The following is a 25,425-nucleotide window of genomic DNA, read 5'->3' on the forward strand; positions in this document are numbered from 1 at the left end:
ACCGATGTCACTGCCAGCCAGCCAAGTGAAACTAATCGAAACCACGATATTATAAACTAAGTTTTAGTTGTAACCTAGGCTAGACTTAAGGCTTAGGTCGGAACCACCGCACGACAAAAACAGACGCTCACCACCACCACCACCAGCAGCATTATGCCACCGACATTTAAGCCACAACCCACAAAATGCCGTCCACACCACCAAACTCACCAGCTCATTCAGTTCTGTTGCGTTCCGTTTTCTCGATTCTCGGTTCTTTCACTTAACTTCATCATTTTAAGCCACCTTGTTCCAGCCAGCTCTGGGCTCAATAAAACCTATTGAAAATGCTTACCACACACCAATAAAACAGAGAGTGTTTCGGCTCCATTTAGGTACTATGACAGGGCTAAGTGTAAGTACGAAACCGAGAGATATCATGCCAGAAATGCCGACAAAAAAAAGGAACAAAATAGAATACTAAGTGGGGGAAAACCACCATTCACAATCTGCATTTGTCCAGTTCGGTTTCCGCTGTCAGGAAAAACGCTGGTAAAAAGCGGACAGCTCCGACAGCCAGCGGCTGGCACAAAAAACTCACAACACATTTAATTTGCGCCATGTTAAAATGCATAAAAGAAACGAGTCATAAATAAAAAGCAATTATTTGTAATAATTATTCAAATTTATTTGTTTTCACTTTGCTTAATTGGCAAGTGTTTACAATAACATTTCCCCCTTTCTGGGATTCATTAAATCACGAGAAAAATATTGAACAACTTGTTAGTAAACTAACAGTGTGTCCATGCGATTTTAGTTGGATTTGGTTGATATTTTAATTAAAATCCCATTTACTTTTTTTCGAGTCCCATCTCTTGTGGAATGGCATGAGTTTTAACGAACTAACCAACTAGTTGTGTAAGCATGCGTTTTAGCGAACTCTTAGTTAATTAATTTTTTATGAGGTTGCCTTTGACTTCCACCAAGGGATTAATAATCCTCTCTCTTTTTATTATAATTTTATTAATGGAATTCAATTAACATAAGGATTAGCCTATGTCTATATTAAAAATTTTTTTAAAAGGAAAGAAAAATATATATTCTTACCACTTCATTTTCCATAAGTTATTAAAGCACTTTCGAGAACTATTAAGATATTTTTAAGTTAAACTAAAATATGTTTTCAGCTTTTGTTTGAGAGAAACAAACTTTATGCAAAGTTCTGAATGTATGTATAAGATGCCTTGCTTTCTCCACTTCGCCTGCTCGTTTTGCTTTTGTCTTGACGTGCTTTTGCCTGCTTTTAGCCTGCTTGCCCGTTTTGAAGTTTGAGTGTGCAACACGTCGCATGCGGCATTTGGTTGCATTTGTGCAAATATGAAATATTTATTAGCCATGACAAAATATACCATCAACCCGAACAATGCCGAGACATTCTAAACCAGCAGAAACCCAAGCCAAACGACAGTTAACCACCATACTCTCAATATATATATATATATTTATACGAATATCAATATATACCACTCAGTTATACAAATAACAACTACTTCGCCTCGCCTTGCTCGCTCTTTCATATTCCAACAAAAACAATCTTTGCAAACGTAAAGCTAAAGCCCCCCAAAACCAAAAATCAAATTCAATTAAATAAATCGAACTGCAAGCCACCCCCCATTGAAAAGTCCTCTTAACACACAATCTAAAAAAAAAACACTGAGAAGAAAAGAAAACTTGAAAGAAACTCCCTTTTCAATTCGACAAAGCGAAATTTGCATTGTAGTTGAGATTGAATTCCTGCAAAGCCCCAAATTACTTCGTCTACTAATGAGAATTTTCCTCTGGCCACCCAACCATCACCCACTCCGCCCACCGATTTCCACGTCCGCAGGAGTACAGTGTGCAGTTAACCTTCCGTGAACAGTGGACGGATGAACGCCTCAAGTTCGACGATATCCAGGGTGAGTTGGAGTCGATAAGGATTATCATCTATGGGATATAAACAAAATACCCTATCTACCCACAGGTCGCCTGAAATATCTCACCCTGACGGAGGCGAACCGCGTGTGGATGCCCGATCTTTTCTTCTCCAACGAGAAGGAGGGACACTTCCACAACATCATCATGCCCAATGTGTATATTCGCATCTTCCCCAACGGCTCAGTGCTATATAGTATACGTATCTCGCTGACATTGGCCTGTCCAATGAACTTGAAGCTGTACCCGCTGGATAGGCAGATCTGCTCACTAAGAATGGCCAGCTGTGAGTAATAGTTAACAGAGGAGTTTAAAATTGTTATGTAATGCATCGATTTAGGGAAACATATTGACTTAAGAAAATATATTATAACTAGTAATATGATCATTTATCATATTAAATATATAGTTCTGTAGAGTTCACGATATAGCTCTGAGCATTTATCATATTTAAGATACAATTTCTGTAGAGATATAGTTCTCAAGATATAGTTTTGAAGAGTTTAAGATATAGTTCTTTAGAGACAGACGACTGACTCAAATAAAATTTTAGAGTTTCATTGAATGACAAATTTGGATTGATGGAATGATCTTGCTGAAATAATATTTAAGATCGAACATTTAGTAACCATATACGTTTTTATAGTTATGTACAGTCCACATAAGCAATATTGTGATGAAGGTCAATATATTAGTCATAGGGATTGCCAGATAATACATAGTCTTGCAGATATAGATGGCATTTCATGAAATAAAATGTTCTTATTGATAGAATTATACAAAATGGATTATGTATGATCCAAAAATAAGTAACTAAATACTTGTATTATGAATATTTGTATTGTATTTTATTTCCATTTAAATATTAAACAAAACTAATCCACTATCCCCTATTCTAGATGGCTGGACCACCAACGACTTGGTCTTCCTGTGGAAGGAGGGTGATCCCGTGCAGGTGGTAAAGAACTTACACCTACCTCGCTTCACACTGGAGAAGTTTCTGACTGATTACTGCAATAGTAAAACCAACACCGGTACGTACGTTCAGAATGTGTGTGTTTCACAGTGTTCCTTCCTTGGGCCGATTTTTGCCACCAGCATACTATATATAATGTTATTAACTATTTTCCCAGTACTCACATATATTATACGTACTCGGCTTGTTTCGTTTCCTCGCTGCGTTGCGTATTTTGTTTGCATTTGTAATAAGTGTTCCCTTGAGATTGCATGCCAAGTGGTTTAACTTTAGCTCTAACCATATCGTAAACGTTGGGTCCCAACTGGAAAATATTATAAACGGACCCATAACCACTTCATTGCACACACATACACCCGCAATTACCCACACCCCCACACACTTTCATTTTATATATAGACGTAGCGAATTTCATAAGATGCCGTTTACACATGCGCCATTTCAATGAGCATATCGTTTTGGGCCGTTATCAATGCCCGAAACGCATAGAACCAAGTTTTTACGATGTAATTCGCACACTTGCACACACGTGCCTCAATATGTATATATACAAAAAGATATAGAATGTAGATACACCCACAACCGTACACATCGTTTACCTTGCCGTTTTTTATGAGCACTTTGAAATCTGCGCGCGCTTTAAGTAAATGTTTACCTTGGCGAACAACTATTCAGCCGAGGAAGTGAATCGAGGGGGGATTCCCCATCGAATGCGAAACGGAAAATGAAGGCAAAAATGGCAAAAGCCGTACGGAAAGTAAATTAATCGAGGAAATTGTCTGCGACGTTGTTTAAACTTGCACAAAGACGCTGCACCAGAGAGGAAGATGATGATGGTGGCGACAAGGATGTGGATGTACTATAGATTCCCCGATGCTGCACAGGAAGTGGAAATGGAGGCAAACAGAGGGCCAGGTTTTTCTACAAGTTGGCAAATTGTGTGTCAGCATATTAGGATAGTTTACGGCAGCCAGAGCAAACAGAATCGCGTATTTATCTAGTGGGTAGCCCGAATCCACCTGAATTTGCTGACACGAAGTTTGTTTGTTTACCAATTAGCGAACGGAATAGGTCCCATCATCATCCCCATCATCCATCCACAAATAAGTTAGCATGAGCCTGAACTTCATCACTCCCGAATAAAACCAAAAAAAAAAAAAACCAAACAATCTATCTCATTCTTAGCTCAACTATATTTAATCTCAAATAAATATGACTTTTTCCACCTAGACGTTGCGTAGTTGTTGCAATTTAGATCTCTCGCCTTGAACTTAGTTGCTCACATAAAGTTTATTAATTTCATATCTTCTATGAGCGTTGAACGTTGAACGGAATTAAAGAGCCAAGCCAAGCTAGAAATGCGCTCGAGTGTCGAATCCGAGTCTCGGCCATCGCTTGATTGATGATGATGGCCGGTTGCAAAGCCAGAGAGCCAGAAAGAGCCTTCCAGAGCCAGATTCAGACCCAGATTCAAACCCAGACCAAAGACCAAAGACCCAGACCCAAAACCCAGACCAAAGAGCCGAGCAAATAAACCACACACGCAGCAGTCGAATGCAAACAGGGCGTATGAGAACCGCCTTTCGTAGAGACACTGAGAGAAAAGTCTTTGAACAGCACACGCTCAACGTACCAAACCAAATCGCCGAAATCGAAAATCGAAAATCGAGATAAACAAAAATATGAGAATGTAAAATAATAAACAACTTTGTCTTGAAGAGTATGGAACGCTTTGCCAACAAATTAACGGAAATGAAGCACAAGAAAGGGGCGTGGTCCATTGCCGCGGGGGCGGTTGGGGGGCGGGGGCGTGGCTTCCCAGCGGAAGTGAACGGAATGAAAATCAGAACCTACAACCAGAACCAGCACACAAAAGCCGTCGAACTTCATTTCCGTTAAGATTTTTGTTGCAAAAGTCAGAAATTGAATTCATGTTGATACTTTTTGCCTATGATGCAATTTTTCATTTGATTTTATAATTTTCCACTTTCTGTGTGCCACCCCACCTCCTTCCACCCACTGATTTCTTTTTTTTCTGTTTTCCTGTAAATACATTATGTCTTCTTAAGCCCGCCTACCGCCAAAACCCCCTCTTTGTATGATATGTTTTACCCACTTTCATTTTGTTTTTCCTTTTATTTCGGAAAACCCACTTTTTGTACATACCCGAAAAGTCTCGACCCGAAAAAATCGTCTGTAAATGTGTTTTAATTTCTTTTCTTGGCAAAATTTCCGAGCAAGACACTTTTTATGTTCCCTCTTTATTGGATGGCATTTCTTTGTACCATGTATTGGATATCTATCTGTGTGTGTATATACCTACTAAAAATGTGTGTGCGTGAAACTTAAGCAAACGAAAGCCAAAAGCTGCAAAATCGAAACCTCTCTATGACATCCTCCCGTACATTTTGAGTTTGACACATTTATATACCTTGTATACTCATAGGTGAATACAGTTGCCTCAAAGTCGATCTACTATTCAAGCGAGAATTCTCATATTACTTAATACAAATTTATATACCATGCTGTATGTTGGTCATTGTATCATGGGTATCATTCTGGCTGGATCAAGGAGCAGTGCCGGCGCGTGTGTCACTGGGTAAGTTAAGATTTTACCTGTAAGGAAATATTTAAATTATTTAAAATATCTGTAACCTTATTTATAAGACCTAAAAAATATTTTTTAGTATTATCTACTATGTTGAATTCACTTATGTGTTATATTAGAAATTACTATTACAAGTGCTTGCGATTATAATATTAAATCTTATATTTTGAGATTATACATTGAGATTAAAGCAAATTTCTTATTAATTCTTGTTTTAACAAAAAATGTTTTATAAAGACATGTTTCCTTGTTTTCTAACTAAAATTTATTAAATGACAAAAATGACTACTTATCAGATAACAATAAATTATATCAGTTAGAATGTCTGAAAAAATTATTGAGCAATACACCAAATTAAAACAAATTTTTTTAACATTGTTAAGGTAAATGAATTTAAATACTTATAAGATAATACAATAAATTCTACCAGTTATAATATCTGATAAAATGAATGATCATAAGAACAAATCAAAACATATTTAAGTTCAGCTGATTCAGATCTAAATCAAAAATTTCACCATAATTTTTATGCTTAACTGAACTAGTATGGTATAGCTAAATATTTAAGGTCTGTAAAGTTTGATAAGAGGATTACATTATTATACGGGGTGATCAAGCTAATCTAGGACTTGTGCACAGTACTTAGAACTTATATAGACGTGGCTAATGTATAGTTAGGGACTCTTTCCCTTCACCTCATATACCTAATTCCACTGCCTAATCCTTTTTGCAGGTGTGACCACCCTACTGACCATGGCCACCCAGACGTCGGGCATAAACGCCTCCCTGCCGCCCGTTTCCTATACGAAGGCCATCGATGTGTGGACAGGCGTGTGTCTGACGTTCGTGTTCGGGGCCCTGCTCGAGTTCGCCCTGGTGAACTATGCATCCCGTTCAGGTTCGAATAAAGCTAGTAATTGAAATTTTATATGCTTCTTAACCACATATAAATGTTAATTAATCGATGGTGTTTATCTTTTTTCTGTTGTTTTATTGTACTGAGTGATAACGAATATACGTACATATCTATATAGTAGCCATATATAAATGTCTACGCATACTGTACATACAACAACGAAACTCAGAACCAACGCCACACTCTATATCACACATACACGAGTACTCACTGTGGACCGTTATATCAGAACACTCACACACGCAGGACCGGCGTGGCACACAACAACAAGAACCAGAACCTGTTTCGGGATATATCTATCTATATATCCATATAGAGTACCCCCAACGTACTTATCTATATGTCTGAGCGAAAGCCCAACGATTTAGTAGTAGTGTTTTTTCCCTTATTTACTTTTCACTTTGATATCTAACCACAAAATGGGTCCATCGTGTGTATCAAACTAATCCAAGTTTTTGTTTTACTCTCTTATTTCATTGTGCGCCCACCATTCATCGACATGCATACGAACACCCACACCGACATGCACTCCCCACACAAACCAACCGATACGAACTACCCACGAACTTTAAACGCGTTTGAAAAAAAAAAAACAAAAACCCAAAATTGTAAACAAATTGGTCGAATTTCCTTTCAATTACTACGAATTCTGTTCGGTTCCTTGCTGTTGTACTACAATGCTTGTAAATAACTACAAACTGTGTGTGTATCCACCGATATTTGTGGTAATCGAACTTTGATTTGCGTACCCCCGACCTCGTCGATATAATTGCACCCGATGTATTATTTTTGTTTATTTCCTAATTTCTTTTTTAACATTTCGAATTGTTTAACGTTTTCTGTATGTGTGACTCTCTCTCTGTCTTTCTCTTTCTGACTGTCTCCATCTCTGTCTCGCCTAAACACTATCGCTGTCTAACTGTATTAACCGTGTTTAACTGTCTAACTAAACTAACACACCCAATAAAACCTGTAAAAAAAACCCAAATCCAAAAAAACCAAACCAAATCAAATCATCCAACTGCCGTGGAACAAATAAATTCTTGTCAAACATCTTCCATCACATGCAACATATATCTATGATATATACGGATCGGGCCGCAGACATGCATAAGGAGAATATGAAAAAGAAGCGCCGCGATCTGGAGCAGGCCAGTTTAGATGCCGCTTCAGATCTGCTCGATACAGATAGCAATGCAACGTTCGCAATGGTACTTACCTCTTGATATATCTCTTTAAAATCCAAAAACAGCTTATGGTTTATTGGGGGTCTTAGGTGAAGGCGGGAAGATAGCAGTCCTTCACTCTCTCTCTCCGCTAGCTTTTCAAATTTTTTATTTTGAACTTACATTTTTGGGTTATAACTAGGGGAACTCTAACAGCTCGTTTTGGGTTTTTTTAAACAAATTACAAACTATAATTGGCTAAAACAAAATTGTTATGATAAAACTATTAAAACAACTATTTCCTTTTATATTTGCCTCTATTTTATTACCACAAAACAAAACCAAAAACAAATGCAAAATTCAACAACTTTTTTCAAACGTGCTCACCCCAACTACAACTACAACTACAACCAAAATCCATCCCAACATCAACAACCAACCACAAATAAACTGAAAAAAAAAACCTGAAACTGCAAAAAACAACCTTCCACCAACAAAACCATCACCGAACATCGCTGGCAACCAAAACAAACCACTCGACCGGAATTGAATTGAAAAATTGCGACGAAATTAAATCAAATTACGCACATGCCAATGCACTCTGCCCCACCCGAACTCACCAATCCACCGAACCACCGAACAATCGAATCACCAAACCAAACCGAACCAAACCGAACCACCCAACTCAACCACCTGCGACCCTCATTTACATCCGACTACAATCGCAACTTTCATGTCAAACGGCGTCGCAATTTGCGCGCGGTGGTGGCCAACAGAAACCGCTAGTACGCCATCCGGGCGATCCATTGGCATTGGAGAAGCGGCTCCAGTGCGAGGTGCATATGCAGGCCCCGAAGAGACCCAACTGCTGCAAGACCTGGCTGTCCAAGTTCCCGACAAGGTAACGCAAGGGATCTCGAATCCCGAACCACTCGATCCTACCATGTAGCGACCTCGTTTAGTTCCATATGTGTTCCGTAGTAGTTGATGGATTTACTTTTTGATGTTGTGAACATGTACTATTCTACTACTACTATTCTTTATATCTCTTTCACTAACTCTTGTTGACTTTTTGCTATCACATAACTCTACAGTCATTGACAATAAACCTGAGAAAGATACCGAAACGAATTACCAATGAATACCAAACCCGATATCTGCCGCTTGCTTGCCGTTCGTTCGATTCTGTTTGCCCGCTGTCTCTTTTGTTGCCAAATCAAATAATCAATCAAACGATAATAATGACGTGGTTTAATTGCTTGCCGAACTCTGCTCTGAACTCTGAGCCAAGTACTCGTATATATGTGAATTTCAAATTGAATTTCGATATGTTTTTAATTGAGTTGATTGAAATTGAAATCCGTGAATCGGACTTATGCTTTGCTTTCAGTCATTTTAAGTGTGTGATTTGTTTGTTTTAAAATAACTAACTATTTAGTTGTAGACCTTGCGATTCGAACTCCCCCGTAAAATAATACTTGTCCCCAAAACCAAACCGATGCTAGCTTTTCCTCTGTAGATATTAACTGCCCACAGAAACCGCACTTTTTGTTTCCAGCACGTAGTGTTTAATGCCCCCCTTTTAAAACAAACAAATTATCTTGCCAAATTTGGAACTTTTCAAAACGATGATAAAAAAAAAACAATGAAAACCAATCAAGTAATCACAAAAATCAAAAAGCCAATCTTTAGATGATCAATTAATTTGCATTTTCGTACTTGTTTAATATCCAAAGACAATGTTCTAGATCCAAGAGAATCGATGTTATATCGCGGATCACCTTCCCGCTGGTCTTCGCCCTGTTCAACCTGGTCTACTGGAGCACATATCTCTTCAGGGAGGAGGAGGATGAGTAAATGCCGTTACCTATTGCCAAACACCAATTACTTTATAGAAGAGTTGGCGCTGTTGGCCAACACGAATGTACTAACCTATTTCTTTCATTCTTTTCCATTTCGGTTGTCTTCATTTCATGCTTTGTGTTGCTTATGGCTTTGTTGGCTTCATTTCCGATTATGGTTGATTTCTTGATTGACACCTTGATTGAATGGTTTTGAACTAAACCACTAAAGGACCTTCTAAGGCGCGTCTCTGAAAACCAGTGGCTATGTAGAATCTAATATGAAATTAACTAATTATACCGTTAACGAGATCGAGGGATACGTTACGATAATGCTATATGCTATGTGCAATATGCAGTATGCTAAATGCTATTTGTATGGTTATGTATCGGAAAAGTGCAGACTAGTTAAGATCGGTATCCGGCAAGGCTTCAAGGCACTTCCACTAAAACGAATAATGTTCGATGAATGACAAAATTATAGTTAATTGTAAGTTAAATTGATCAAGAGTGACTGCATAGTAGATAATGTTATGAATAATTATACGAGACACACACTAACACACACACCACCACACTTGTTTGACTTGATTTGTTTTTGAGGATGCTCCAAATTGTTACAAATTGATTAACTATTTTAGCTGGTAATCGACGATAATCGAGTTTTGTTCCGGACTCTAGCTTAGTTCTAAAAAAGAAATTGCAATTGATTTGTACTTAAATGCGTTAAGTTAGTTAAGCCGCAGACAGCGAGTGGAGGTCGTAGACAATTCGACGTTTGTAAATATGTCATACAATAAGTTTTAAGCGAATTAGTTTAAACGAATTCTAATTGTAAAAAGCGTGTAGATAAATTTAAGTTTAGTCGATAAACGAACAACTAACCGAAGCGAGAAAATCTAGGTAAATTCAATTAAATTATGTTCACCATCGAAGTAAATAAAAAATCGAATCGAATCGAAAATATCGAAGAATCCTTCAAAGCACACAGAAACAAAAACAGAATTTTCTTTTCGCATTATTTGCCCAAACTACTCTTTAATGATAAGTTCAACTGAAACTGGTGGGTATCTGCAAGTTACTTTTCCCTAATCTTTATTAGAGACTTTATCCATTGTTTATAAACGGCTTGCTTTTGATTTTAGAGTTGACTTTTTATAGTAGTTAAATTGTTCTTATACTCACGGGGATAATAGCCCTTAAATTCTGATTCCTGTTTGATTTGACTCCGTAGAGTATTATAATAAATTTACAATTACCTAATTATGTATTGGGTCGCAGAGACCACTTAGCTAGTTAATTTCCTTAATTAGACTTACAAATTTAAAATATACAACATGCAAAACCATAAACCAATTAACAGACAATACAAAATATTTTAACATGTAGTAAAAGACCCTTAAAAACTTAATGAATACTACACATAAATTTATTGAAATCAGTATTATAAGCCATAAATAAGATCAAGATATATACGGTTCTTTTCATATCCAAAATATCTTTGGTTATTTAAGTGCCTTTTGTATGCCAAGGAGACTTCTCCCCACTTTCTACCCTTCTCTAACTCTCTTCCTCTCTTTTAAATAACTATTATCCTTCCACACTATGAAAATCTTCCCCAAAACCAATTAGAGAAATGCACTAACCGACACCATTAACTATGCAGCTCTAATTTTAGAATTATAACTAAAGCGAATTCTACATAGCAACAACAGAAACAGAACCAAAACCACAATAACAACTTAAATCCTTCAGATAAAGTCAAATAAAATATTTTAGTAGCTTTAATATTTTTATTAACCTGAGCCTGTTTTATTCTCATGTTTGTTTCAACTTTTTCTTTGGTTTCGGAAATGCTTTTGCTATCATTTTTGCTATCATTTATAACCTAAAGGTAAGAAATTAAACGTAAATGGAAATCAAAAATCAATTGAAACTTATTCTAATATATAGACACTACACAAGGCACCCTGCATAATAATTGTTGTCATTAAACAAGCGTCATAAGTACGATCAGAACATAAAGAAAACCAAAAACCGAAAACCGAAATCCGGAAACGGAAAATATTTATAGATACTTTCATGTTGTAAAAGTTGTGCCAAGCAAAGAGAAACCAAAAACTAGTCAAAGAATATCGAAAGAGATCGCGAATTATAACTATAACTCTAGCTATAGTTGTATTGTATATGAAGCTATTGAACATACAGGGTTTTTAAATGTGAGCATATAGTTGATGAACCAGATGAAGATCGAGAAAATCTAAAGATAGTAGTCGGCAGCCGGTTATGGGCTGATTGATTGAAACGCGTTGATTGATGTACTAGAAGAAAAATAATCACGAAGATGATGGAAAAACAATTAAATTAGGTCATACACATTGGGCGGGCGAAGCAACACTGTTTTCGGCATTTATTTTTAGTGGAAAACCATACTTAGGTTGTGTGCTGCTCCTCATTTGCCGTTCTCCAATTCGGTCAATTATCATTTTCCCGGCAAATCGACTAGCAGCGGCAGTCCAGTTCAGTGTAAATAGTTTGGGTCAGAACATGTAAATGTCATTTAATGGTTAGGTTAAACGAGAAACACAACTACGGGAAATCGTAACACGAAATGTGCACAACTTTATATTATAATATAAATATAGATGCGTTCCAAAAAGACTTACAGGTTTTGATTAGCAAAGAGAAGCATAGAGATTAAATCATTTACCAATGCGATGTAAACACGAGATGAACTATGCGAACGAGTAGATCCTAAGTTAACGTATGTGTAGATCCTAAGAGGCAGTTCGAAACCAGACTAGTTAAAAGAGAATTCACATAACTAAGCTACTAAGCGCCACGGCAAATTGCATTCACCACCCACTATCTGAACTCACTTGATCCACTCACTCACTAACTGAATCACTGAATCACCGCTTACACCACTCACTCGATGTTTAATCTTTGCTAACGACACAAAAGGAATCAAAACGACACCCAAATCGAAATCGAAATCGAAAACGAAACTAATCTTTGCACAGTTTGTGGGGGCAAACGAGTTTGAGTAATGCAAGTTAAAATTTAGATAAATCATAACACATATCTTCCAAAAAGGGGGCGGCTCATGGCCCATTTATAACAATCAAGCAACTCAAACTATGATTTCTAGAGATGAAGTGTAAATACAAACGACAAAAACAACCAAATCATTCGAATCGAAGTTGCAAAATCGATGGCGATCGAAGAGCGAATCAATAAACACTGCAAATCACCTTACTTTATAGAGCTAAGTCAGGACATGCACACTCACACCCAAAAAAGTAAAAACCCGAGATCCCCAGACACCCAAATCCCCAGACAGGAATGGATTTAGCAAAGATCACACTCACCCGTTTAGACTTAAGACCAATTCGAACCGAATAGGACAGAACATCGCATGAATTTCACTGCATTGCAGTCCAATCCTGGAACATAACCCAATCCCAGTAAGAAACAACGCCAAAAACCACAAACAAAATAAATTCTAAACGTACATATAGACCCGGCAGTAACACATCAAAGCCGTTGGTGAGAAATTTAAACAGCAAATCAAATGCCCAAGTGAAAGATTAGTAGCATAATTTTACAAAATAGTTGAAATAATTGTTGTCACCCGAAAGGAAAGAAATCCTAAAACGGAAACCAGGAAAAAACGAAATAATTGTGTAAAACCCCCAGAATAAAGATGTTTGTGAAATGTTTATAAATAAATGATGCAAAACGAAATGAAAGAATACACAAAACCGAGACTTTAATTTCTATTATTTATTTATGGTACTCTATAGGAACACAAGACTATCTTCTATCCTTCACTTGCAGAAAGTGAGCTTTGTTGGCCATTCGATTGGTTTTGCCATTGGCACTTCGCTTTAGATCCTCCACAATGATGGCTCCTCCGTTAAGTTGCTTGTACTTGGAGTCCGTTTGGGAGCTCACATAGTCCACAACATCCTGGGCCTTGAGATCGCTGCCCAGTTTCTTCACCACGGCGGCGGCAGCCTCGTCTCCAAAGATATCGCTCCACACCCCGAAGACACAGACCTCGACCACGTCGGGCTTTTCGGAGATGATAGACTCAATATCGTTGGGATAGTACATTATGTTTTGGTACTTGAGCATCTCCTTCTTGCGGTCCACAACGTACAAGAAGCCATCTCTATCCATGTATCCCAGGTCCCCAGAGTGATACCATTGCTTTGGATCGCGCATGGCTCGGGTCTCGACTTCGTTTCCATAGTATCCCGGCCAGTGCTGATTATTCATGATGCACAGCTCTCCAACTTCGTCGGGTCCCAGCGATACACCCTCTTCACTGACTATCTTTAACCTTAGACCGTTGACCAAACGGCCCACCGAACCGGGTTTCTCGTCAAAGTGACGGTTGATGGTGGCCATAGCGCCAAGCTCCGTGAAACCATAAGCAAACTGCAGACAGTCTTGACTCAAACGACTCCGAATGGTCTTCTGGACCTCAATGGCAGCCCGAGATCCTCCGAAAAAGTAGGATCGAAGGCTGGACAAATCGCTAGTCTCAAACTCTGGACAATTAATCATCAAAGCCATGCATGAGGGCGGCTGTACTATCCACGTAACCTTGTACTCCTCGATGATTCGCATGGCGAAGGCGGCATCGAAGTTATTATCGGCAATAATACGCGTAGTGCTGAACACTCCAGAGGTTATAGTGGTGACCAGGCCTGTAATCCAGTCAAGGGTGTTATGGGAGTACTGTACATCAGCGGTGGTTAGATGACTAAAAGTACAGGGTAATCTAAAAGTTAGAATGGTTCAATGGAGATCTTTTATAAGATCTTACTAATTGCCTGCCAGGATATGCCGACTATTGGTGATGGTTACAGCCTTCGGGGTTCCCGTTGTCCCCGAGGAGCAGAGAATGGCCAGGGTCTGATCGTTGCCCTTATCCAGTTCAGCTGGTCGGAAGTTTTCCTCAATGGGGGTGGCCAGAACTTCTTCGATTCTTATGGATTCCGAAGGATGATTGCGCATGGTGACGATCTTTACCTCCAGCTGAGCGGTGGCAGCCCGAACCTTCTCGAACTCATCACCATCGCAGAAAATAATGCGCGGCTTTGTAATGTTGTAGATTTTTTCGATCGTCTCGCAATCGTAGGTGTTATTTAGCGAGTGGAAGGCGATTCCATTAAAGAAGCAGGCGTAGGCAACAGCGGGCATGTGGGTGGTATTCCTACCAATAATGCCCACCACATCGGATTGCAGAAGGCCCTCGGATCGAATAAAGCTGGCCACTCGCATCGAGTTGGCATGGAGTTCCTCTCTGGTCAGCACTGTTTTCTCCGTAGCTGAAATCTAGAAGAATTCCAATTTAATTTGATATCCAACAAATAACCTTTAAAAATGTACCCACCTGGGCCACAAGCTGCGGATGACGACGCATCTCTTGGAAAATAATCTGTCCAATGGACAAGTCTGGGTCAAAATATTTCGTAACCGGCTCACCAATCCAGATCTTTTGATCGCCATCATAGGAATTCGCCGGGGTGTAAGGCATTTTTTAAAAAAATATTTAGTTTGTTTTGCTGGTAAAGTCAGTTATCAACTGCTGGCGATTCTCGACTACAGCCTCTCTTTTATAGAACGTAGCGCTTACCCGCGCTTATCTTTTTCAAATACAATGATGTGCTGGAAGGGTAAATAGAAATACAATTACCATAACATCATCTAACATGAGCTCAATCTGAAGTTGTAATGAGAGATAACGCCCTTCCCTTGGATATTATCAATAAAATTTGATCACAATATCGTGAGACCTATTCAGGGGTTTATGTACATTTACGGTCGTGAAATCTCTTTTTATCATACACTGTTGTTAATGTTGTAACGTTAATGAAGTAACGTAAATTAATTCTTCCTGGCGAAATTATAAACTTACGCCTAATTGTTTTACAATATTTGCATCCAAGTATGCCCTCTATGGAAAAATTTGCAAGCCATTTACGTAAAATTATTTATCTGTCATAAATGTCATGGGATATGTTGTTTAGCAGGTAACTTCTTTGCCAGATGGTTATCAGTTAAGTCCATGAGAAGATTTCATTACATATCTGCTTAACTTTCTGTCTTATCATCGTTGTTCGTTGGACCCCCTAGTTTTATAGCAATTCATTCTGCGCCAGCAATCTTGGTTCCGATCTGTTTTTTATCTAACAATCTTGTCGAGAATTACAAATCTAGAGCAACATGCGTTTCTTCGCAAAATTTCACCAAAGCAAGTTACAAAAAAATGTTAAATGTAAATGTCATAATTTATTTATGAGGATTTCAGTGATACTCTCGGCGAGTACGGCGTTCATATAATTTTAACACTTATAAATACAATACAATGTACAATTCAAGGGTTCGTTCGCCAAGTATATCCGCTTTACGTATCTATCGCTCTATACTTTTGTATTTTTATTTATGCAAGTCAACTCCTTGGAGCGGGATTGCTTCGTCAAGGGCAGAACTTAAATATTTCTCCATCTCGACCTCCTCTGTCCTGTCATTTAAATAAAAACAATTCAATATTTTTGAATCAAGGCGCCATGTGCTCTTCCATGGAAATGAGTTGTATTTCTGCCGATCTGGTAGCTCCAACTGGCAGCACGGAATCTTCTTATTTGCTTGTTGCAACGCTGAGTCGTTCAATAAATAAATTTAAATTCTGAATTTTATAGCATTTAATGATTGTCCCAAGATCGATTCAAAATTAAAACAATTAAAAATCAATTTTTGAATCTACAAGGGCCAAAGCTAAATGTAGAGAAAAATTACATGTAAAGAACATAAAAGGTGAAACATTATACGTAGAGTAGAAAAATAATGTAAAATAAAAATTACATGCAGTTCCCAAGATACTCCTATAGATGGCGCACTGTTAAAGAACAAAAACCGTTACGGATTTAATATTATGGTTATTAACTTGTATTAAATTGCTGTATAAATTAATGAAATAATTTATAACGCATGTGGCTGTGATGGAAAAATCACAAGATAGCATAGAGACTAAAAGAAAACTAGTATACTTCTAGAATACGAAATTGTAAAAAAAAATTTGAGTTTTAAATAAACAAGGAAGAACGCTATAGTCGAGTACCTCGACTATCAGATACCCGTTACTCAGCTAAATGAACCAAAGTGAATTGGAGATATTCAAGAAGCAAAGCGAGGTTGAAATGCTCCACCTACCGGCGGAAGACAGATTTAAGCGTTATAGGCGTTAGAGTGGGCGTGGCAATTTTTTTTTGGATCAATCGATAGGTATTGACGAGACCAATACATTTCAGCTTAAATTTTGTATCTGTTTGTGGGCGTGGCATATTCGCGTAACAAACTTGCGCTGCGTGCAAGGCTACGGAATCTAAATCTGAGATCCCAATTCTCTATCTTTGATAGTTTTCGAGATATCCACGTTCATACTTACGATTTTTTACGGTTTGTGGGCGTTAAAGTGAGCATGGCAAACGTTTTTTTAGGTCAATCGATAGGTATTGACGAGAACAATACATTTCAGTTAATTCAGTTTATTCTAGCATCAAAACTGTGGGAGCCACAGATTTGGGCAGTTTGTGGGCGTTAGAGTGGGCGTGGCACTCTGCTGAAACAAACTTGCGCTGCGCAGGAATCTCAGGAATCTGCATGCCTAATCCCAGTATTGTAGCTTGTATAGTTTCCGAGATCTCAGCGTTCATACGGACAGATGGACAGACGGACATGGCTAGATCGACTCGGCTAATGAGTCTAATCAAGAATATATATACTTTATGGGGTCGGAAACGCTTCCTTCTGCCTGTTGCATACTTTCCGAAGAATCTAGTATACCCTTTTACTCTACGAGTAACGGGTATAAAAATGATTGTGAATGGTTAACCTGCGCCACATCTTAAAGATGCTTTATTAAATAACAAATATCGGCAGTCACGGGGTCAGCTTGATAATCATCTGATTCGCCAAACGGTTTTCCACAACGATATCGTGTCAAGCGAAACTCTGGGCAATCAATAGGTGAAATTAAATATCCGGACACTTTAACTGCTAAATTGCCGGCTAATTTTTGCAATTTCGCTGACCTTTAAATAGACCTGTCCGCAGGCGAGTGTGCAACAGTTGCAAACCGCGCGTGCATCACGATGTTGGACCTCAACGGCAATCCGGCGACCAGCTACGATCCAGATGAGAAGGTCTGGAGTGGCTCCAGTCAGCAGAGTCTCTACAACGAGGAGCTAACCGTGGGACAGATCATCTTCCGGCAGCTGCAACGCCAGCCCAACAGGATATTCCAGATCTCGCACACGGATAACACGCGGCTAACCCGATCGCAGATGCTGCAAAATGCAGCGAAGATTGGTTGCTATCTGCGGGATCGCGGTTTTAAAAAGGAGACGGACTTGGTGGGACTCATGGCCCGGAACTCCACGCACGTGGGCGCCTTGGCCTACGGCTGCCTGTTCAATGGAACTCCCTTCCACGCCGTCAATCCCAATCTGGAGCAGAAGACCATCGAGAGTCTGTACAAGATCACAAAGCCACGCGTCCTCTGCTGCGATATCGGTGACTACGAAAAGATCAAGAACGTAGGAGCCACGCTGGGTGCTCTTATTATAACAGTTAACGGGAAGATTCAGGGGGTAATGAGTGTCACAGATCTGCTGCAGACTCCCCTCCCCGAGGACTACGAGCCCGCACAGTTCAAGCGAGGCGTCGATCGCACCATGGCCATCCTCTGCTCCTCGGGCACCACCGGAACTCCCAAGGCGGTGACCCTGTCAAACAGCCGAAAGCTATTCGAAACTCATAGGTAGGGTTTTCATAAGGATACTTTTGAAGGGTCTTTAAAATTATATTTTATACATCTTGTTTTAAGCTTCCCTTACTTTTAAATGTTCTTGGTGCTTGAAATAAGTAATATATTACAGATTGGGGTCACCAAGAAAGAGCATAAGCTGAAATTCCAGGAATTTCTTAACCGTTCATTATATTATTGTATATTTCAGCTATCTGGGATCCGACGACGTTCAATATGCTCCCAGCACCTTGGATTGGCTCACGGGTCTCATTACCCTGGTAACAGCTGGAGTGTTTGGCACAGTTCGTCTGATTTCCAGTGAAATGTTCAGTACCGCCCACTTTCTAGACATTTGTGAGCAGCACGAGATCTCCTGGACCATCATGGCCAATTCGCACGTGGCCATGTTGGCCAATTGCCACAACACCAGGGCGCAAAGGCTGCGAAGTCTTAGGCATCTGCTCTTCGCTGGAGGTCATTGCCTGGTGGCCACTTTAAAGAAGATGCAGTCATTCCTGCATGGATCAGGAATCCTTAAAAATGCTTACGGCCTAACCGAGGTGGGAACCTTGATATCCTACAACTACGACACCCAATCTAAGCCCACTTCAGTGGGTCGACTAATGGCGAATATTCGGGTGAAGATTGTTGACTCTTCGGGCCAGTTGCAGGGCCCCAAAGGATTGGGTGAGGTCCTCTGCCACAATGGGCAACCGTGGAGCGGATATGTGGGTAATCCCCAAGCCACCGCGGAGATGAGGGACTCAGCGGGATGGTATCACACCGGCGATGTGGGTTATTTCGACGAGGACCACTGCCTGCACATTGTGGAGCGCAAAAAGGACATGCTGAAGTACCTGGGAATGATGTACTACCCACATGAGGTGGAGGAAGTGATCGCCCAGATTCCCGAAGTGGCAGAGGTTTGTGTTTTCGGCATCTGGCGGGAGACGGAAGGCGATGCAGCCGCAGCATCCGTGGTCCTGCGATCAGGCAGCAAACTGGACCCCAAGCACGTCGAGCAGTTTGTACGCAAAAACGTATCCGTGCAGTTCAAGCATCTCCACGGTGGAGTCCAGATAGTTCCTCAGCTGGCCAAGAGCGCCAACGGAAAGGTCAATCGACATGCCGTAAAGGCTGCCTACTTGAGAGATGTGTCCCAGCCTTAAAATCTATTGATAATTAACAATTGCCAAGCACAAACATTTTTAATGTTAAACATTTCGTTCAGATAGCACATCATTGGTATCGCACTAAATAAAAATAAAAAAAATATTTAAATCATTTAACGGTTTATGGTTTCAAGATCCGGTTAGGTGTATCATCATGTGTTTTGTTCTGCAATATTGGGATCTTGGAGCATCTTTTGTACTCGGCGGTATTGCTTGGGCCAAATTATTACATCAATTTAGAAAGATGGCAAATTAAATAAGCCGCTCAAATTTTCTAAATTTCTTTTGCCGGACTTACGTCGATTTTAACCTGCCATTTACCTCTGAAATAACCACAATGGTGGGCAGCAACTTGTGTGAATAAAATGAATTAAATACTACTTAATATTATCATCATCATTTGCATTCATTTCATTTGTTAGTTTATATGCACCATTTATTGTTTTTCACTTCAAAGACTAATATTATGATTTTAGCCAGAAGTTTGCAACGCAGTTTCCGACCCCATAAAGTATACATATTCTTGATCAGCATGACTAGGCGAGTCGATCTAGCCATGTCCGTCTGTCCGTCTGTCCGTCCGTTTCTACACAAACTAGTCTTTCAGCTTTAAAGCTATCGGGCTGAAACTTTATAGTTAATACTTAATACTTTATACTGTATGGTGTCGGAAATGATTATACCCTCTGCAAGGGTATAAAGAGCGTGTAGATAAATTTAAGTTTAGTCGATGAACAAACAACTAACCGAAGCGAAAAAATCTTCGTAAATTCAAATTAATAATCACCATCGAAGTAAATAAAAATCGAATCGAATCGAAAATATCGAAGAATCCTTCAAAGCACACAGAAACAAAAACATAATTTTCTTTTCGCATTATTTGCCCAAACTACTCTTTAATGATAAGTTCAACTGAAACTGGTGGGTATCTGCAAGTTACTTTTCCCTAATCTTTATTAGAAGCTTTATCCATTGTTTATACGAGTATATGGCTTACTTTTGATTTAAGAGTTGACTTTTTATAGTAGTTAAATTGTTCTTATACTCACGGGAATAATAGCCCTTAAATTCTGATTCCTGTTTGATTTGACTCCGTAGACTATTATAATAAATTTACAATTACCTAGTTATGTACTGGGTCGCAGAGACCACTTAACTAGTTAATTTGCTTAATTAGACTTACAAATTTAAAATATATAACATGCAAAACCATAAACCAATTAAGAGACAATACAAAATATTTTAACATGTAGTAAAAGACCCTTAAAAACTTAATGAATACTACACATAAATTTATTGAAATCAGTATTATAAGCCATAAATAAGATCAAGATATATTCGGTTATTATACCCGTTACTCGTAGAGTAAAAGGGTATACTAGATTCGTCGGAAAGTATGTAACAGGCAGAAGGAAGCGTTTCCGACCCCATAAAGTATATATATTCTTGATCAGGATCACTAGCCGAGTCGATCTAGCCATGTCCGTCTGTCCGTCTGTCCGTCTGTCCGTCTGTCCGTCTGTCCGTCTGACCGTCTGTCCGTCTGTCCGTCTGTCCGGATGAACGCTGAGATCTCGGAAACTATGAGAGCTAGGCTATTGAGATTTGGCGTGCAGATTCCTGAGCTTCTTACGCAGCGCAAGTTTGTTTCAGTAGACTGCCACGCCCACTCTAACGCCCACAAACCGCCCAAAACTGTGGCTCCTACAGTTTTGATGCTAGATAGAAAATTTTCACTGAAATGTATTGGTCTCGTCAATACCTATCGATTGATCCAAAAATTTGCCACGCCCACTTTAACGCCCACAAACCGCAAAAACCTGTGACGCCCACAATTTTCATGCTAGATAAAAAATTTTCACTGAAATGTATTGGTCTCGTCAATACCTATCGATTGATCCAAAAAAATTTGCCACGCCCACTCTAACGCCCATAACGCTTAAATCTGTATACCGCCGGTAGGTGGCGCATTTTAATCTCGCTTTGCTGCTTGCATATCTCCATTTAGCTGAGTAACGGGTATCTGATAGTCGAGGTACTCGACTATAGCGTTCTCCCTTGTTTTTAAATTGAATTCTAAACGTACATATTATAGTATAATTTTACAAAATAGTTGAAATAATTGTTGTCACCCGAAAGGAAAGAAATCCTAAAACGGAAAACAGGAAAAAACGAAATAAAGAATACAAATGAAAGAATACACAAAACCGAGACTTTAATTTCTATTATTTATTAATGGTACTCTATAGGAACGCAAGACTATCTTCTATCCTTCACTTGCAGAAAGTGAGCTTTGTTGGCCATTCGATTGGTTTTGCCATTGGCACTTCGCTTTAGATCCTCCACAATGATGGCTCCTCCGTTAAGTTGCTTGTATTTGGAGTCCGTTTGGGAGCTCACATAATCCACAACATCCTGGGCCTTGAGATCGCTGCCCAGTTTCTTCACCACGGCGGCGGCAGCTTCGTCTCCAAAGATATCGCTCCACACCCCGAAGACACAGACCTCGACCACGTCGGGCATTTCGGAGATGATAGACTCAATATCGTTGGGATAATACATGATGTTTTGGTACTTCAGCATCTCCTTCTTGCGGTTCACAACGTACAAGAAGCCATCTCGATCCATGTATCCCAGGTCCCCAGAGTGATACCATTGCTTTGAGTCGCGCATGGCGCGGGTCTCGACTTCGTTTCCATAGTATCCCGGCCAGTGCTGATTATTCATGATGCACAGCTCTCCAACTTCGTCGGGTCCCAGCGATACACCCCCTTCACTGACTATCTTTAACCTTAGACCGTTGACCAAACGGCCCACCGAACCGGGTTTCTCGTCAAAGTGACGGTTGATGGTGGCCATAGCGCCAAGCTCCGTGAAACCATAAGCAAACTGCAGACAATCTTGACTCAAACGACTCCGAATGCTCTTCAGGACCTCGATGGCAGCCCGAGATCCTCCGAACATGTAGCACCGAAGGCTCGACAAATCGCTAGTCTCAAACTCTGGACTATTAATCATCAAAGCCATGCATGAGGGCGGCTGTACTATCCACGTAACCTTGTACTCCTCGATGATTCGCATGGCGAAGGCGGCATCGAAGTTATTATCGGCAATAATACGCGTAGTGCTGAACACTCCAGAGGTTATAGTGGTGAGCAGGCCTGTGATCCAGTCCAGGGTGTTATGGGAGTACTGTATATCAGCGGTGGTTAGATGACTAAGAGTACAGAGTAATCTAAAAGTTAGAATGGTTCAATGGAGATTTTATATAAGACCTTACTAATTGGCTGCCAGGATATGCCGACTATTGGTGATGGTTACAGCCTTGGGAGTTCCCGTTGTCCCCGAGGAGCAGAGAATGGCCAGGGTCTGATCGATGCCCTTATCTAGCTCAGCTGGTCGGAAGTTTTCCTCAATGGGGGTGGCCAGAACTTCTTCGATTCTTATGGATTCCGAAGGATGATTGCGCATGGTGACGATCTTTACCTCCAGTTGAGCGGTGGCGGCTCGAACCTTCTCGAACTCATCACCATCGCAGAAAATAATGCGCGGCTTTGTAATGTTGTAGATTTTTTCGATTGTCTCGCAATCGTAGGTGATGTTTAGCGAGTGGAAGGCGATTCCATTTAAGAAGCAGGCGTAGGCAACAGCGGGCATGTGGGTGGTATTCCTACCAATAATGCCCACCACATCAGATTGCAGAAGGCCCTCGGATCGCATAAAACTGGCCACTCGCATCGAGTTGGCAAGGAGTTCCTCTCTAGTCAGCACTGTTTTCTCCGTAGCTGAAATCTAGAAGAACTCCAATTTAATTTGATATCCAGAAAATAACCTTTAAAAATATACCCACCTGGGCCACAAGCTGCGGATGCCGCCGCATCTCTTGGAAAACAATCTCTCCAATGGACAAGTGCGGGTCAAAATATTTTGTAACCGGCTCACCAATCCAGATCTTTTGATCGCCGTCATAGAAATTCGCCGGGGTGTAAGGCATTTTTTAAAAAAATATTTAGTTTGTTTTGCTGGTAAAGTCATTTATCAACTGCGTGCGATTTTCGACTACAGCCTCTCTTTTATAGATCGTAACCAGTCACCGACTAACTCTCTTCGAGCGCAGACGTCAGTGCCTAATCTCGTGTCTTATCTTTCTTCTTTTCGTGGATTGATCCACACCGTTCTTCGTTTATAAACGGTCATTTATTCTTTCACGTGCAAGTGCCTTCGATCACAAATCTAAAGTTAAAGTTATTGTGTCATGGCCTCAGGGCCTCCCAAATTCGGGGACAATCGCTTTGCTATGCTTAGCGACAGCCCCAAAAAAAAACAAGGAAGAACGCTATAGTCGAGTACCTCGACTATCAGATACCCGTTACTCAGCTATATGGAGATATGCAAGCAGCAAAGCGAGATTAAAATGCGCCACCTTCCGGCGGTATACAGATTTAAGCGTTATGGGCGTTAGAGTGGGCGTGGAAAATTTTTTTTTGGATCAATCGATAGGTATCGACGAGACCAATACATTTCAGTTAAAATTTTTTATCTAGCATGAAAATTGTGGGCGTCACAAGTTTTCGCGGTTTGTGGGCGTTAAAGTGGGCGTGGCAAACTTTTTTTTGGGTCAATCGATAGGTACTGATGAGAACAATACATTTCAGTTAAAATTTTTATTCTAGCATCAAAACTGTAGGAGCCACAGTTTTGGGCGGTTTGTGGGCGTTAGAGTGGGCGTGGCACTGTGCCGAAACAAACTTGCGCTGCGTAAAAAGCTCAGGAATCTGCACGCCAAATCTCAATAGCCTAGCTCCCATAGTTTCCGAGATCTCAGCGTTCATCCGGACGGACAGACAGACGGACAGACGGACAGACGGACATGGCTAGATCGACTCGGCTAGTGATCCTGATCAAGAATATATATACTTTGTGGGGTCGGAAACGCTTCCTTCTGCCTGTTACATACTTTCCGACGAATCTAGTATACCCTTTTACTCTACGAGTAACGGGTATAAAAAGAAAAGACCTTTTGTTAAACTTCAAGAAGAGTTCCCCGAACTTCCCGAAAAAACAAAAGAAAACCCCAAATTCATCATTATATCTTCCAAAGATCCCAAGAAGAAAATTTCAGAATACTCCTGCTTCGCTGTTTACCGCGCGTTGAATATTATAAGCAAAGAAATAGTATCCATCTCCACCCTTCGCGATGGCAACCTCCTAATGCTGGTGAAAACCAAAAATGTGGCAGAAAAATTCTTAAAATCAAAAAATCTTGCTGGTATATGCGAAATTGAATGCAAACTCCATGAGTCCCTTAACTTTGTCAAGGGTACCATATATGCCCCCTTCCTCGTAAATGTCCCCGATGACGAGATCGTGAAAGAACTGGCCGACCAAAATGTACACTCCGTATTCAAATTCTCTAGGAAAGTAGATGGCAAACTAAAACCTTCGGGTGTTATACTCGTAACATTCGACCTGTACAACTTGCCTAGCAAACTAGACGTCTCCTGGCACACTATCAAGGTAAGGGAATACATTCCCAACCCTATGAGGTGTAAATCTTGCCAAATTATAGGTCATACAGCCAAATTCTGCAAAAACACGCCCACGTGCGAAATATGTAACTTCCCCCCTCACACCCCCAAACCCTGCACACGTACCCAGTGCGCTAATTGCTCTAGCGAACATGCTTCCTCGTCCCCCTCATGCCCAAGATACCAACAACAAAAAGAACTTATAAAAATCAAAACTACACGCAAGTGCAGTATAAGAGAAGCTAGACTGATTCTCAAACAACAATCTACAACAACAACACATCCATCACCCAACTATGCACAAGCTGTGTCCAACTCAAACTCTTTACCTAACACAATCAGTAATACTCAAAAAGAAAACACTATAAACGAAAACATCGACGAACACTCCAAAGAGCCTGCCAAAGCAGACTCTCAACCCCAACCTCTCTCAATTACTCC

General features: G+C 40.0%; 4 protein-coding genes across 19 annotated transcripts in view; 2 read left to right on the top strand and 2 right to left on the bottom strand.

The window, feature by feature from the left end:
* The window catches only part of GluClalpha (glycine receptor alpha 1), a 36,973-nt gene extending 23,749 nt beyond the window's left edge, over positions 1-13,224 (top strand). For 4 of the 16 annotated variants that reach the window (XM_036816970.3, XM_036816971.3, XM_036816969.3 and 1 more), the window contains 9 exons: positions 1,868-1,937; positions 2,003-2,239; positions 2,853-2,987; positions 5,376-5,528; positions 6,271-6,450; positions 7,558-7,664; positions 8,396-8,520; positions 9,356-9,472; positions 9,693-13,224. In XM_036816970.3, the coding sequence (XP_036672865.1) occupies positions 1,868-1,937; positions 2,003-2,239; positions 2,853-2,987; positions 5,376-5,528; positions 6,271-6,450; positions 7,558-7,664; positions 8,396-8,520; positions 9,356-9,472; positions 9,693-9,702 (1,134 nt within the window). In that variant the 3' untranslated portion in view covers positions 9,703-13,224. Of the gene's footprint in view, positions 1-1,867; positions 1,938-2,002; positions 2,240-2,852; positions 2,988-5,375; positions 5,529-6,270; positions 6,451-7,557; positions 7,665-8,395; positions 8,521-9,355 lie in introns of all 16 variants that reach the window. The other 12 variants (XM_036816976.3, XM_036816977.3, XM_036816975.3 and 9 more) reach the window with 6 other exon arrangements.
* A 7-nt stretch (positions 13,225-13,231) lies between these two features.
* Acsx1L (Acyl-CoA synthetase X1 L) lies at positions 13,232-15,071 on the bottom strand. Its single transcript, XM_065865206.2, has 3 exons — positions 14,868-15,071; positions 14,298-14,809; positions 13,232-14,234 (listed from the first exon to the last, which is right to left on the bottom strand). The coding sequence occupies exons 1-3, from the start codon at positions 15,009-15,011 to the stop codon at positions 13,277-13,279; spliced, it is 1,614 nt and encodes a 537-aa protein (XP_065721278.2). The 5' UTR covers positions 15,012-15,071; the 3' UTR covers positions 13,232-13,276.
* A 2,518-nt stretch (positions 15,072-17,589) lies between these two features.
* Positions 17,590-19,849, top strand: Acsx2 (Acyl-CoA synthetase X2). The gene is made up of 2 exons (XM_017080216.4): positions 17,590-18,296; positions 18,493-19,849. The coding sequence occupies exons 1-2, from the start codon at positions 17,629-17,631 to the stop codon at positions 19,451-19,453; spliced, it is 1,629 nt and encodes a 542-aa protein (XP_016935705.4). The 5' UTR covers positions 17,590-17,628; the 3' UTR covers positions 19,454-19,849.
* Positions 19,850-21,675: 1,826 nt separating this feature from the next.
* LOC139353152 (luciferin 4-monooxygenase-like) lies at positions 21,676-23,524 on the bottom strand. Its single transcript, XM_070996553.1, has 3 exons — positions 23,307-23,524; positions 22,737-23,248; positions 21,676-22,673 (listed from the first exon to the last, which is right to left on the bottom strand). The coding sequence occupies exons 1-3, from the start codon at positions 23,448-23,450 to the stop codon at positions 21,716-21,718; spliced, it is 1,614 nt and encodes a 537-aa protein (XP_070852654.1). The 5' UTR covers positions 23,451-23,524; the 3' UTR covers positions 21,676-21,715.
* Positions 23,525-25,425: the final 1,901 nt, after the last annotated feature.

Source organism: Drosophila suzukii, chromosome 3, assembly GCF_043229965.1.
Source record: "Drosophila suzukii chromosome 3, CBGP_Dsuzu_IsoJpt1.0, whole genome shotgun sequence".
NCBI classification, from domain to species: Eukaryota; Metazoa; Arthropoda; class Insecta; order Diptera; family Drosophilidae; genus Drosophila; species Drosophila suzukii.